This window comes from Rhamphochromis longiceps, linkage group LG12, assembly GCF_057381845.1.
Source record: "Rhamphochromis longiceps isolate RC_006_pf linkage group LG12, R_longiceps_female_GT1.1, whole genome shotgun sequence".
In the NCBI taxonomy this organism is placed as follows: domain Eukaryota; kingdom Metazoa; phylum Chordata; class Actinopteri; order Cichliformes; family Cichlidae; genus Rhamphochromis; species Rhamphochromis longiceps.
The window spans coordinates 34,385,966-34,399,660 of record NC_140568.1 but is presented as its reverse complement, the minus strand read 5'-3'; the positions used below and the strand labels follow the sequence as shown (position 1 = coordinate 34,399,660).

Here is a 13,695-nt window from a genome sequence, read left to right as displayed (position 1 = left end):
TAATTTCAAAACTCATTTGTGAAGCTAATTTAATTATTACAATGTGAAAAGTGTGATTTATGACAAAGCTTTCTGTTTACTGGCACAAGAGTGTATAAATAAATGATCCCACAAAGCGTAACGAGACAATATTCTCAGCTCTTTTCAACAAAAACATGTCTGCCTTTCTTTCTTTCCACTAGGACAACATGACTGTTTGTTTAACCACTGTTAAAACGCTCAGAACTCATGCTCAAAGTAAACACCAGTACGGCTGAATGGGGTTTTTAATGACATGGGCTTCCTGCTGCGTACCTTGACAGAAAAGGGCTGGGCGAGGTGAATCCTCACACTTCCTTCTGGCCTCCAACAGAAAAGGCACCACAACCACTGGAAGATAGATCTCAACCCAACCTATGAAGATATGTAAAATACACACACACAGATATATATCTTGACATATTTACATTTAGGAGGACATGTGAACAGCAATACCACTAATGAGCAGGATCTATAACGAGTACTAAGATAAACAGCCGCCCTCATAGTGTGCTTAGGAGTACAGGAACTGTGTGTACAGCACTGTGTGTCTACAGTGTGTGAATGACAGAGCAGAAATGATGGGGCAAGGACCTTATTATTGCAATTAACCAAAAGCAACACCCACTCTCCGGTATCATCTCAAAGTGCAGATAACAAAGGGCGTTATTAATGGAGACTAATAATCATCACAGCTGCCTTGAAAAAAAATAAAATGCAAACCTCAACTCAACGACCAAAGCTGCCCAGTGAGAAATTAGAGAGCAAAGTTGTGAAAGCTCTCGAAGTTGGAGAGTCATCACTGACAACTTTGGGTTTTTTCTCGAGACCACAAGTTTCATTCTGTGAGCACCTCTTTAGACAAAAATCTGAGAAACTTGTGCCGTCAACACACAACACAGATATCCTGATCACAGGACTGTAACTACAAAATCTTATTTTTAATGGACTCAATATTCTTTGTCTTTCTTCTGTTTGAGTAGACAATTCTCTTTTCCTATTTTTCTAACTACAGCTATTTTGGGGGTTCTTGGGGGTTTAGGCTGTATTTGCTTACATTTGAGTGAACTTGCCCGTGTCTGCTTATTATCTATTAGCAGTTCCTGTTTTCAAAGTAAACATACATACAGCTATGCTTGGATGTAATAACGGAACCAAGTTAACACTGTACAAAATAAAGTGAATTTTAGGTAAATTCATACAGTCATCACACTATTAAAGCATTATTTTTTTCTCCGATGTAGTGACACTGTATCTGTGTGTGAAAGGTCTTTGTGTTCACATTCACTCAGTTGTATCTTAAAAAGTGTTTGCATGTTGATCGCCTCCATGAGCTGTATGTCAAAGTAACTGCTGTCGCTCCAACTGTTTGTCGTGTTGATAAGTGAGCCAAAAAAAATGGCACAGACTGCAATAACTAATTTCCTGTTGTTTTTATAACACTGACAAGCACCTGTTCCTTTCACCATATGCAGTATTTCTGCCTCATGTTCTTTCTCCTTTTTGCAGTTTGAAAACAAAGCACTAAAGCAAACCTGTTCACTTGTTCCTGAGGACAGAACAGTTACAGATGGATCCTATTAAGTGTGTGCGTGCGCTTGCAAGTGTTTGTTTACACACATCCACCTGAATGTAGGTCTTGGGTACACAATCGTACGAGATGCCCACGGGGACCAGACTGACGTCGGGGACAGATCCCTCTTTGATGAGCTGCCTGATGCGAGCCAGCCACTGGCCACCCAGGCCAGACCTCTCTGACACACCAATACTTATTGCCTGGCCCTCATGTAGCAGCTCACGTACCAGCTGAGGAGAGAAAGATGGCAAAGACAGAGGTGTGAAAAATCCTGGGAGTCAGAGAACAATTAACATAAACGCCTACAATGCATTTTGAAAAGACACATAAGCAATAATGCAAACCAGAAGATGGAGGAAACATTAAAAAAAAGTCCAGAGGCAGAATGTGGAGGAAAGTCAAGTCAAAATGCAGGAAGCAGGCAGGATAAAGAGCAGAGATAAAGCGGGACTGTGGGGGACACTTAATGACATTCAGAGATACTTCCCTCACCCCAAATCCTGTTTCCCCCTTACAGACAACAGAAATTCAATTACCATTGAACAGCAGCTAAACAGGCCTACACTCAATAAACAATAAAGGTCTATTAACACTGAAATACAAGCAATAAACAAGCCTGCCTTCTCACGCAAAACAAATATGCTTTCTCACTTGAAGCGCAACTGAAAACAAACAAAGTAATAAAACATCTCACAGCATCAATTCATAAACAGGCTGTTTATGTTTCACTTTAGCTATAGTCTCTGTATACCGACGTCAGACTGAGCTGTTTTATTGAACTGTATAACACAATATTGATCTTAGTAAAGACAGTAGCGCCTTTAAATGAAATGTGGCTTTAGGTAAACTGATACAGATCACAAAGCGGCTGGCTCCTTAGATATAAACAGATATTAAGAATAAATAGATGCTGAGGATTACTGGTAAAAAAATAAAATAACTGAGGCACTTAGACAGGCACTTGAGGAAACCATAAAAGATGCAAGATGTGGGAGAAAACAATACACACCACGAATATCTCCCAGATAACCGACCTGTCAAGCTCCTGATTTAAACTACCAATGCTCTTCATATTTCCCCACCCTCGTTCTTATGGCTTTGTCACTCTAGCCAACTTCCAGAGCTGCAATATCTTTAGCAAAGACTGAAGCTACTTTGTAATTCTGAGAATGAATGGAAAGTAGGATGAGATGGTAGGGTGGCAGGCTGCATTCTGATTGGGGAGCTGACTGTGATAACAATCCGCCATGTAGTGCAATGAAAAGTCCCTGCGTGTCTGTGAGTATGAATTTAAATGAATGCACATACACTAAGCAGCAAAATTACAAAGATGGGAATTTTTGTTTACCTTCTAATTTTTATATAATTACCTGCTGTCTAGGATTTATTTTTCATCAAAATGCATTAGCAACATGATTTCGAATTCAGGGCTCAGTGTGCCATTTTAACTTTCACATACAGCACTAATGAGGAATTTGTACCAGGAGAACTTTTTTATGACTTGTGGCACAGAAAAATTTGTGCCTCTAACCTCAATTAGTAGTTGCCCATAAAACTGGACATTTGCATATTGTGACCCAAGTGGTAAACTGTCCTGATGCTGGTGTGCTGCAGAAGTAACCTAAACAGAATCTGTTTAAATTCACACTGACTGGTCACTTTATTAGGTATAACTGTTCAACTGCTTTTTAATGCAATTATCTATATCAACCAGTCGCATGCTAGCAAATCAATGCATTTAGGCATGTAGACATAGCCGAGATGATCCTGGCCATGTCTACATGATACATTATGATACAATGGAAGATTACTGAAAGCACAACACGTCAAAGCTCCAAGCAGATGTGCTACAGAAGAATTCTGTCAGCTAAGAACAGGAATAATTCTCAGCCAAAATTGGGCAATAGAAGATTGGAAAAACACTGCGTGATCTGATGAGTTCTGATTTCTGCTGCGGTTGGGTCAGAATTTGGTGTAAAGAGCACAAAGGAATGGATCCATCCTCCCTGCTATCAACAGTTCAGGATGATGGTGATGGTGTAATGACGTGGGGGATATTGTTAACAAACTTTGTGTCCTTTAGGACCAATTTGTCATTGTGTAAATGCTGACCATGTCAATCCCTTTATGACCACAGGGTACCCAACATCTGATCCTTTCAAGTTGCCACTAAGTGAATATGCTGTTACACTGATGGATTCTCGTATCAAACATGAACAAAGTTTCAAATAATGTGATCAGTGTGAGCCAAAAGCTCAAACTTTAGAGTGCTCTAAATGCTCAGGTCCCCTTTAATTACACTGGGTTAGACTACAAACAGGCAATATTTGCCCAAGTTAGAAAAAAATGGGTAGAAAATTAAAAATCTCAGCAGCTATTTCATGGTCTGCTATGACATTTAGGGAACACAAATGTCAGTATCTCCCTTTTTTATGTGCTAGAATGAGGTTTGCATCTGTTTACTTTAACACTATGCCAGCTCATGTGTGGCACAGCTTGTGCCTGTTAATGTCCTGATGTTTCCATTTAACTTAAATAAAGCCTCTCAGAACCACTGCAATTGCTTGTTAAAGCAGTCAAGCGGAAGTTTGATGTCTGATATAAGGACCAATTTCTTTTCCTTAAAATAAAGTATGAAAATCACCAGACCTAGGAACTCTTATATACTAACCCTTCTTATTTCTAACTTACAGCAGTCATGACAGACTGGTACAACGTGTCCATCTCAGCATCGTCCTCAGTAGGTGCAGAGGGTGGCAGGAGGACTACACCTACTTTCTGCAGGATGGATCTGCAGGATAAACAAAGCATAGCATAACTCAAACACTAGTTTAATCAAAGAAAATGTGCATAAAGTCATTCATGCACATTTTCACTGTTTGAAATAAAACTGCCCAGCTCAAAAATAGTAGCGTGAATAAAAGTGATAAACACAGCACCCTATTTAGTTTGTGTGTATGAATGTACCTTAGGGAGGCGTTCTTAATTTGGAGAGGACAAACAGTGTACGGGACTCTGAGGCTGTGATAGAAGAGCACGAGAGGGATGAGAGCGCAGTCCACGGCGCTCTGACGCACGTACACATAAACCAGCAGAGATCCCTGAATTAGAGAACAGAAGCAGCTTCTGATAAACAAAATTCCTCACATTGTAATTCATTACATCAAACAAACACGGATTGTGCAGAGGTGACGCACAGATTAAGGAGCGAATCAGTGACCTTAGATTAAATCTGCTTTTGATCAAGCCACACAAAGGAAACAGGAAGGAATGAAGAAAAATTTATTTTATGTTTTAAAACTAGCAAAGACACAGTGAAAAATGTGTGAGGTCAACATTCAAGTATTTAAAGATGCAGCCACAGTTCAAGTATAGGTGGTGAGTATGCCTGAATGGCTGGATTGATTGTAGAAGTTGACAGCGCAACTTTGTTTTTTTCCCAGTGTCAACAACAGCTCTATTATTTGCTTTGTGGTCCCTTATCTTTCGAGTAGCATTAGTGATTTTTTCCATTATGGACATGGAAATGAAGAGCTACTATCGCAAACTCAATTATATATCGAGTGAAGTCAAAGCAGAGAGATAAAACACGATGGCACTTCTGTGCATGCGATATTGTCGCTACAGCAAAAAGCGCTTTGCAATAAAATAATTAAAACACATAAGCAGCCTGAGCATTGGTAGTCTTCATAAACTCATGATAAAAGATATGTTATTCTTTTTTATTTGCTTTTTTAATATAGTGAAAGACACAATAACTGGGTTACACCTGAAATTATTTTATATGAATTTGGTTGTAACTACAGCCAGTATGCAGTGGTTCAAACGGTTCAGTGAGGTCACGCTGTAACCCAACTTGCCTCAATAACGCAGAAAATGAGAGATTTTCAGGTTTGTCATGAAACAATTTATGGATGAATAAATTGGTAAAGATTTAGACAATGGGACTAAACAAGATTTAAATTGATTTTGTACACAGTCCCTCCAGAGATAACCCTCGATATATCCTGACAATTACACTGCTCAAAAATATCAAAGAAACACTTGATCATCACTGTTTAATACAAAGTCATAAACACAAATCTGAATCCATTTCACCTCCACTGGAGAGGCAATGACAAGGCAACCCCCAGAAAGGGAGGGGGGGCTCGTCTTATTGCTGCTGTCTAATTTTTCTCTAGTTTTGCTTTTCACTGGTCTCCTTGTCACTACTTCTACCTGCAAACCAATTAGGTGTCACAGGTAGTTGAGCTCCTCAGTAATGGTACATCCAATGTGGTTTACTGTGTCTCCCAACATCAGTCTGTAGAGTGTGAAGGAGATACCAGGACACAGGTACAAGAAAAATATCACTGCAGCCCTGAAAAAAATCATCTCCAGTGGGTTACTTATGAGCATGTTTCTGACCAAACTGACCAAAAGACAATGTTAAGCTGCCTGCAATATATCATTCAGCAAGACTGGTTTGGCAATGGGTCAGTGATGGTCTGGGATGGTATTATCTTTGGAGGGTCACACAAACCTCCAGGTGTCAGCCAATAGTACCAAGATGAAATTATGAAAATCTCAGAGCCACTTCCACTTCATGCTCGTGCAGCTCCTCCTGCTGCAACACAATGCCCTTGGACAAATGGTGTAGTTAGTGCTTGAATGACAAAAGCACTCATACTACTGAGGGGTTCTCAGGCTCTTCATACCTGAATCCAGTTGAGAAGCTCTGGCACAGAAATAGCACCATAGGCTATTCAGATCCAAATCTGGGAAGAAATCCCCAGAACAACATCTGCTGTCTTATCAGGAGAAGTCCAGATGTTGTTGGATTTAATGGACTGATTCTTATATAGCACTTTTCTGCTCTCCCGGAGCACTCAAAGAACTTTATACAACACACCTCATTCACCCATTAAGACCTATTCACACAAGCACTTCTTTTCTCTATGCTTAAATGCTTCCTATCTAACATTCACACACATTAATACTTTGATGGATGCATCAGAGAGGAACTTGGTGTTAGTATCTTGCCCAAGAATATTTGGCATGCAGGCTGGAGCAGCCAGGGATCGAACCACCGACCTTACTCCTGAGCTACACCCACCCTAATGTGCATACAGACACATGGGTGTCAAAAAACTAACTGAGCCATCTGAAGATGCAAGTCACATCAAATCAAATCAAATCAAATCAAATCACTTTTATTGTCACATCACATGTGCAGGCACACTGGCACAGCACATGCGAGTGAAATTCTTGTGTGCGAGCCCCACAAGCAACAGAGATGTGCAAACACAACAACACAAACGAGCAAAATACAAGAATGGCCAACCTGAAACTAATAAATATATGTACAATATATAATAGTGTATGCATTTCTGGATGTGTATACTAAATATTTTCCTACGTGTGTGTGTGTGTATACACATTTTTACAAATTAAATAGTAAAAAAAATAAAAATAAAATAAAATAATAATAATAATAATAATAATAATAATAATAATAATAATAAAATATATAAAATATACAGAGTTGAATATGTGCAAAACAAGTGGCATTTATATACAGTATGGAGTGCATAATGTTGAAGTTCCAGTAGTGAAGCTGAGGTGTCTATGACGTGTTCAGCAGTCTGATGGCCTGATGGAAAAAGCTGTCTCTCAGTCTGCTGGTACGGGACCGGATGCTGCAGAACCTCCTTCCTGATGGAAGCAGTCTGAACAGTTTATGGCTGGGGTGACTGGAGTCCTTGATGATCCTCCCCGCTTTCCTCAGGCACCGCTTCCTGTAGATGTCTTGGAGGGAGGGAAGCTCACCTCCAATTATCCGTTCAGAGCACCGCACTACTCTCTGGAGAGCTTTGCAGTTGTAGGCGGTGCTGTTGCCATATCAGGTGGTGATGCATCCAGTGAGGATGCTCTCAATGGCACAGTGATAGAAGGTCCTGAGGATGCGGGGGCTCATGCCGAATCTTTTCAGTCTCCTGAGAAAGAAGAGGCGCTGCTGCGCCTTCTTCACTGTTTTGTTTGTGTGTACTGACCACGTAAGATCCTCAGCCAGATGTACTCCAAGGAACCGGAAGCTGCTCACTCTCTCCACAGCAGCGCCGTTGATGGTGATGGGGGTGTGTACTTCTCTGCACCTCCGGAAGTCCACTATCAACTCCTTTGTCTTTGCGACGTTGAGGGTGAGATGGTTGTCTTGACACCAGTGGGTCAGGGCGCTGACCTCCTCCCTGTAAGCCGTCTCATCACCGTTGGTGATAAGACCCACCACTGTAGTGTCGTCCGCAAACTTCACAATGATGTTGGAGCTGTTAGTGGCTGTGCAGTCGTAGGTGTAGAGTGAGTACAGGAGAGGGCTCAGTACACACCCCTGTGGAGCACCAGTGTTCAGTGTGATGGGGGATGAGGTGATGCTGCCCAGTCTGACCACCTGGCGTCTGTCAGACAGGAAGCTAAGGATCCAGCTGCAGAGGGAGCTGCTCAGTCCTAGATCCTGCAGTTTCCTGTCCAGCTTCGAGGGAACGATGGTATTGAATGCTGAGCTGTAATCTACAAACAGCATTCTCACATACGTGTCTCTCTTCTCCAGGTGTGACAGGGCAGTATGTAGTGTCAGGGCTATGGCATCATCAGTGGACCTGTTGTGGCGGTATGCAAACTGTAGAGGGTCCAGTGAGTCGGGTAGTGCAGAGCAGATGAAGTCCCTGACCAGCTTCTCGAAGCATTTGCTTACGATGGGGGTCAGGGCTACAGGTCGCCAGTCGTTCAATGAGGAGATGGTGGAGGATTTGGGTACAGGGACGATGGTGGCCATTTTGAAGCAGGCTGGGACTACAGACAGAGAGAGGGAAAGGTTGAAGATGTGTGTGAACACTCCAGCCAGCTGAGCCGCGCATCAGCGTGTGATTTAAATTGTGAACTTTGATCTTTGTTGAATCCGTCCTCACTGGATTGAAGATTTTTTGTTTTCCACTGACTGCCGTTATGTCACAGTGAATTACTTATTGTATTTCAGAAACACTTTCCAAGTTGAGTATTTTATTCATCAGGACTGGATGTGCGACTTTTACTTTTAAAAGTCACATTAACTTAATTTCACAGCAGAGTATTTGAAAACCATTAGAAATCATAAGAATAACATTTGAGGTTTTCTGTTAGCGGAAGCTGTTTTCACATGCACTGCCGCGTGCAACATGTGAGAAAGCACAACTTCACACAACATCCTGAATGTACTGACGTTTTCCAGAGTTTATCTGTGAAAACAACTTTAGACACACACACAACATTTCAGCGATAACAAAGCTGAAGACCTCGCTCACTGAAATCATTCATGCCCATTTTAAGCCTGATTCAGAGTTATTTACGTCTGTTTATTTAGTCAACCATGTAATTGTGAAGTGTGAAGTTTGTTAGGAGAAAAAGAAAATAATTCCACATAAAAAGGCAAGCAGGAGAAACCTCAACTTTCAAAAGATTCCAGACAATTAGATCTGTTTACTTCACCTTACCGAATATATTCTCACATTTCTGTTTACCTTGAAATCTTTTGGAGTAGATGTGTTTACAAATGGGGCGGCAGCTTGTTTACCATCTCAATAGATGTCAGAGCACAGCCTAATGTGAAGCCAAAACCTCCCAGTATCAACACTGTGCAAACACACAGTGTACTTTCCATTTTTTGCAGCAAGCAGATATTTAATCTACAAAGGTGTGTGTGCATTTATAGAAATTTGTACCTCTTGTGAGGCTCTGTGTAAAGCCGACAGATGGTTGAGGTTAACTTGAATGCTGCCGAACACAGAAGCAAACATCTTCAGCATCGCCCAGCACACGAATCTAGTCAAAAGAGGATAGTGGGTGGAGGGATGTATAGAAAGAAGAGATGAAAAAGTTAATGACAAGAGATGCACACAAGGCCGTAATAGACAAATGAAGCCAAGAGAAATAATCACCAATAATATAATTTAGGAAACAGTTTAGCACAAAACGGGAGGAAAGGACAGTGTTAAATGTGATGTTATGTAAATGAGACAGGTGGGGGCAAGAGAAAGTGGGGGAAAAGGATGGAGATAAAAAAAATGATGACATAGGAAAGAAGTGAATCAGTAAGCAATAAAACAGCAAGTGTGAGAGGATGACAGATGTAGATAGAGACAAAGTCTATAAATGAGGGAGACTGAGGAAGCGAGGAGAAATTGAATTTTGAAGAGATTTCTTAAACTTCAAGACAGTCAAAAAGTTTCTTTAGAAACAAAATAAAGTTTCCACTTCATTTCACTAGACATTTGAAGAATTTCTGACACTATCTGAGGCTACAGAAACATGGTCCCAAGAGATGATAGAGTCATAACATCCAATTTCAATTTAAATACAACTTAGTGCAGAGATCAAAAACACGCCGTCCACTAGCCGTGGACAAGTTTGTGTCTCAAACAGCTGTCAGTCATCTTGAAGAGCATGATGATTGACAGCTAGAAAGGCATTCATCTGTAAGCAGTCACACAAGAAGCTTTGAGCTGTCTTACAGTAGCACATAAGCATTTCTGTTTGTCTCTTCAACACAATTTAGGGTTTGGAAAGCCTATTGTTCTTCCCCCGAGTGACCAAAAAGAAGTAGGAATTTGTGATATCTACATATCTCCACTGACAGCTGACTATTCCAATTTTTTCCAGTAAAAATTCTTAAAACAATCCTGTGTACAAAAATGTAGAACATTCTTGTAAGACAGAAATCCGAAACCCTGAGCCTCAAATTCTGCTTTTTCTGCTGGTTTAAAAAAAAAAAAAAAAACATAAATAAACATAATTACTGAAATGAATTTTTTTTAATGAATCTGGCAATTATCTTGGGCTATTTTGTTGCTAATTAATATTCATAAGAGCTATGTTTCCCCCCCCTGTGATTGGCCTGTTCGTCATAGCAACCACAGCTGTGCGTTTTTGGGTATCGCCAACTAATACTGCAAAAACACTAAAGCCAACAATGTGTTAGTTAAGCTCTTAACATTTTTCACTTATTCAGTCCATCTATGTAATGAAAGATGTAAAAGTGACTCATGAATGGCCACGTCACTTTAAAAGAGGCTTTTTTTAATTAATTTCTCCATGCTTGTTGGGGACTATTCTTCAACACTGATCCACAGTAAACCTACAAAGCACAAGGACGGTCTAAGTTCAATTGATGCAACATTGTTAATGTTCATTGTCATTAAAAAACATTCAGCAAATGGCTCATTAATGTGTTTTTAATAGTTTTTGGACAGAATAAACCCTCAATGAAAATGAGAAAAAGCTTTAAAGACCTTGAGTGCACAAATGATACTTGTTGGCAGGATCAGTTGATGGGTGGCTTTGGTGTTGTCGAGGCTTTAAAGGGACAGTTGACCTGATATTTTTTAGATGGCTCTTTTTTTTAGTCATTTTATTTTGGAATGCCCAGTTTTGGAGATATTAGCTGTGGACATGTCTGCCTTCCATCAAAGTCCTTCTACAGGCAAGTCTTGTCACTCGCCAGTAATACAGGGTGGGCCATTTATATGGATACACCGTAATAAAATGGGAATGGTTGGTGATATTAAAGTCCTGTTTGTGGCACATTAGTATATGTGAGGGGGCAAACTCTTCAAGATGGGTGGTGACCATGGCGGCCATTTAGAAGTCGGCCATCTTGGATACAACTTTTGTTTTTCCAATAGGAAATGTGACACATCAAACTTATTGGTAATGTCACAAGAAAAACAATGGTGTGCTTGGTTTCAACGTATGATCGTTTTGGTCACTGCAGTTGCCCGCAGCTTATCTGGATGATACCAACTGGTCTTCAAGCAGGTTTAACTTTCACGATAACGTCATTTTTAAAAAAGTTAAAAGAAAAAAAAAAATCCAGATCTTATACATTTACTGCAAAAGAGAAGGTTATTGGCCACAGAATGGGTCAAAAACAAGTACGTATACAGCACAACCAAAGTTAAAACTGTGGTGTATTTTTACTGTGTGTGGGCAGAAATTCAGAAACAGCAATAACTCAGTTTCCTGCCCGGCTCTTGACTGGCTCTTTGAGGGCAGGAACAAAAAAAACATAATTTTTGCCATTACAGAATTCTCCAAAGCCCAACAAATCCTAGATTTCCATTCAGGATTTGTTGAAATGCAGTCTCTCTCTTATACTGCTTCTCTTGATTACAATGGGAATAAATCTCAATTAATCTATTTTGTTACTTGGGGAAACATTTGAAAACTCAGCATCAACATCACGTTCATGAAAGTAGAGAAAGTTTCATGCAGGAACTATTTTCTTTATACCAAATTACGCCCGTTTACTGTATCACTGCGCAGAAGAAAATGAGCATCTACCCATGATGAGAGGCTTGTGAAAAAAAGTCAGTAACGATCATGTCCTCCAAATAAAAGACGCCGCACGCATCTTTTAGTTGGCAGATGGAGAGAGGACAAAAGAAAAAAATCTTCCATGAAACTGCACAATTTTGCACTTTATTTTTTGTAACCTGGCCATGACATTTGAAAAAACAGCTGTCACTGCTGAGTTTTTTAAAAAAAAAAAAGTATCTTTTGGCACTTTGAGCATCACAAAAAAGATGCCAACTAGTTCTGTTATATTCAAGAAAAGGCAATATCTCTAAAACTGAGCAACTCGCATCACAACAATGCATATGGATAAGCAGTCGTATAGACCTAAATTACATTTTAGAAAAGCAATGTTGCTTTAATGTTGAAAATACATAAAATTAACTCCTTAGCCATTATGGAGTAGCAGCGAATGAATGAGAATAAAATAGGAATTTCTCATAAATTAAGATGTGAAAATCTTTTAGAATCGTTATATCATCAAAAGGCTCATCTTTTCTGCATCAAAAGATTAAAAAAAAATCATTAAAAGAAATCGCTGCAGACTGCAACTCCATTTTTGCTTCAGGCACACCGATATGATACATCTCACTCGTTATTTCTAAATGAAAGGTCTCACAGCACAGCTCTGAATCAATATGCAAATGTGATGTATTAGTAAATACACACAAACAACCATCTTTGAACCTAGCTTTTTTTTCCCCCCAATCGACTCATGCACACATAAACAAACCTTAAGACGCCAGAGGAGATGCAGGTGTTAATGAGGGGGAGGAATGGTGAGAGACAATCTAGCTGCCCGTGGCCGTCTCCCCCCTCAGGTGCTTTGTGCTCTGCTGTGAGCGCCTTCTTCACCCTGAAACACATGGTCACAGGACAGCAGGGTTAATACGGAACAAAGCTTCATTTGTGCTACACTTAGACAAACACCAGCCTTCCAGTAAGACAACAACACCATCCCTGAGTGTGGAGGTTACATAAAGGTTAAACTCAATTACACAGGAGGAGGGACAACAACAGCTTCAAACTGAGGAACAGTGACAGAGATTGAAACCTCTCCTCAAGTTATCCCATCTTTCTTCGTTCACTCTTTATAGACTGAGATAGCCTTACTTTTCTGTTCTTTGCATGTCTTTGTCTTATCTCCACTAGTCCTTTCTCATTCTCTCTCTGCAGAACTGCAGGAACCCGTTTCATTTTCTGTATCTCTGCCTATCATTTATTTACTCTCCTCCAGCATCTCTACTCCTGTCATCCTCCCTCTCTTTCTCCTCAGGTACCTGTGACTCTGACAGACTCGCTCAAGCCTGCCGCTAACAGGACTGCCGTAAACCTTGCACCCACTCACAAACAGGGCACAGCACACCCTCCGCACCAGCCAGCCTCGATACCTGCATACAATTCAAAGAAATGAGCATGAGTGAGAGCGCTGGGACCAAATAAATTTGTGTGGCTTTGCCCGAATGCGGTGGATTCTCATACTACCTGGTTTGTGTCTCATTGACACTCAGCAGGTTGTGGAAACCAAGGGAATAGTTTTGTCCAAGCTTCTTGCTCTAAGCAATGACAAAAACAGATAAAGATAGATGACCTGAATGTCAACATCAACCACGAATGGGCTGTGTGGGGCACAATCCAATTTACTGTATAAAAAAAGGCTATAGCTGAAGGACACTATGTGAATGGGGATAGCTACAAGAGGATCTTTATACTCACAACCTTTGCGTGCCATATAAAGT

General features: G+C 40.4%; 1 protein-coding gene across 8 annotated transcripts in view; it reads right to left on the bottom strand.

Annotated features, from left to right (window-relative positions):
* Positions 1–13,695, bottom strand: part of gpat2 (glycerol-3-phosphate acyltransferase 2, mitochondrial) — a 185,775-nt gene that overhangs the window by 26,449 nt on the left and 145,631 nt on the right. For 6 of the 8 annotated variants that reach the window (XM_085425967.1, XM_085425965.1, XM_085425971.1 and 3 more), the window contains 8 exons: positions 13,442–13,512; positions 13,237–13,347; positions 12,690–12,812; positions 9,328–9,427; positions 4,562–4,695; positions 4,286–4,385; positions 1,639–1,824; positions 295–393 (listed from right to left, as the gene is read on the bottom strand). In XM_085425967.1, coding sequence (XP_085282093.1) covers positions 295–393; positions 1,639–1,824; positions 4,286–4,385; positions 4,562–4,695; positions 9,328–9,427; positions 12,690–12,812; positions 13,237–13,347; positions 13,442–13,512 — 924 coding nt within the window. The remainder of the gene's footprint in view (positions 1–294; positions 394–1,638; positions 1,825–4,285; positions 4,386–4,561; positions 4,696–9,327; positions 9,428–12,689; positions 12,813–13,236; positions 13,348–13,441; positions 13,513–13,695) is intronic. The other 2 variants (XM_085425969.1, XM_085425973.1) reach the window with 2 other exon arrangements.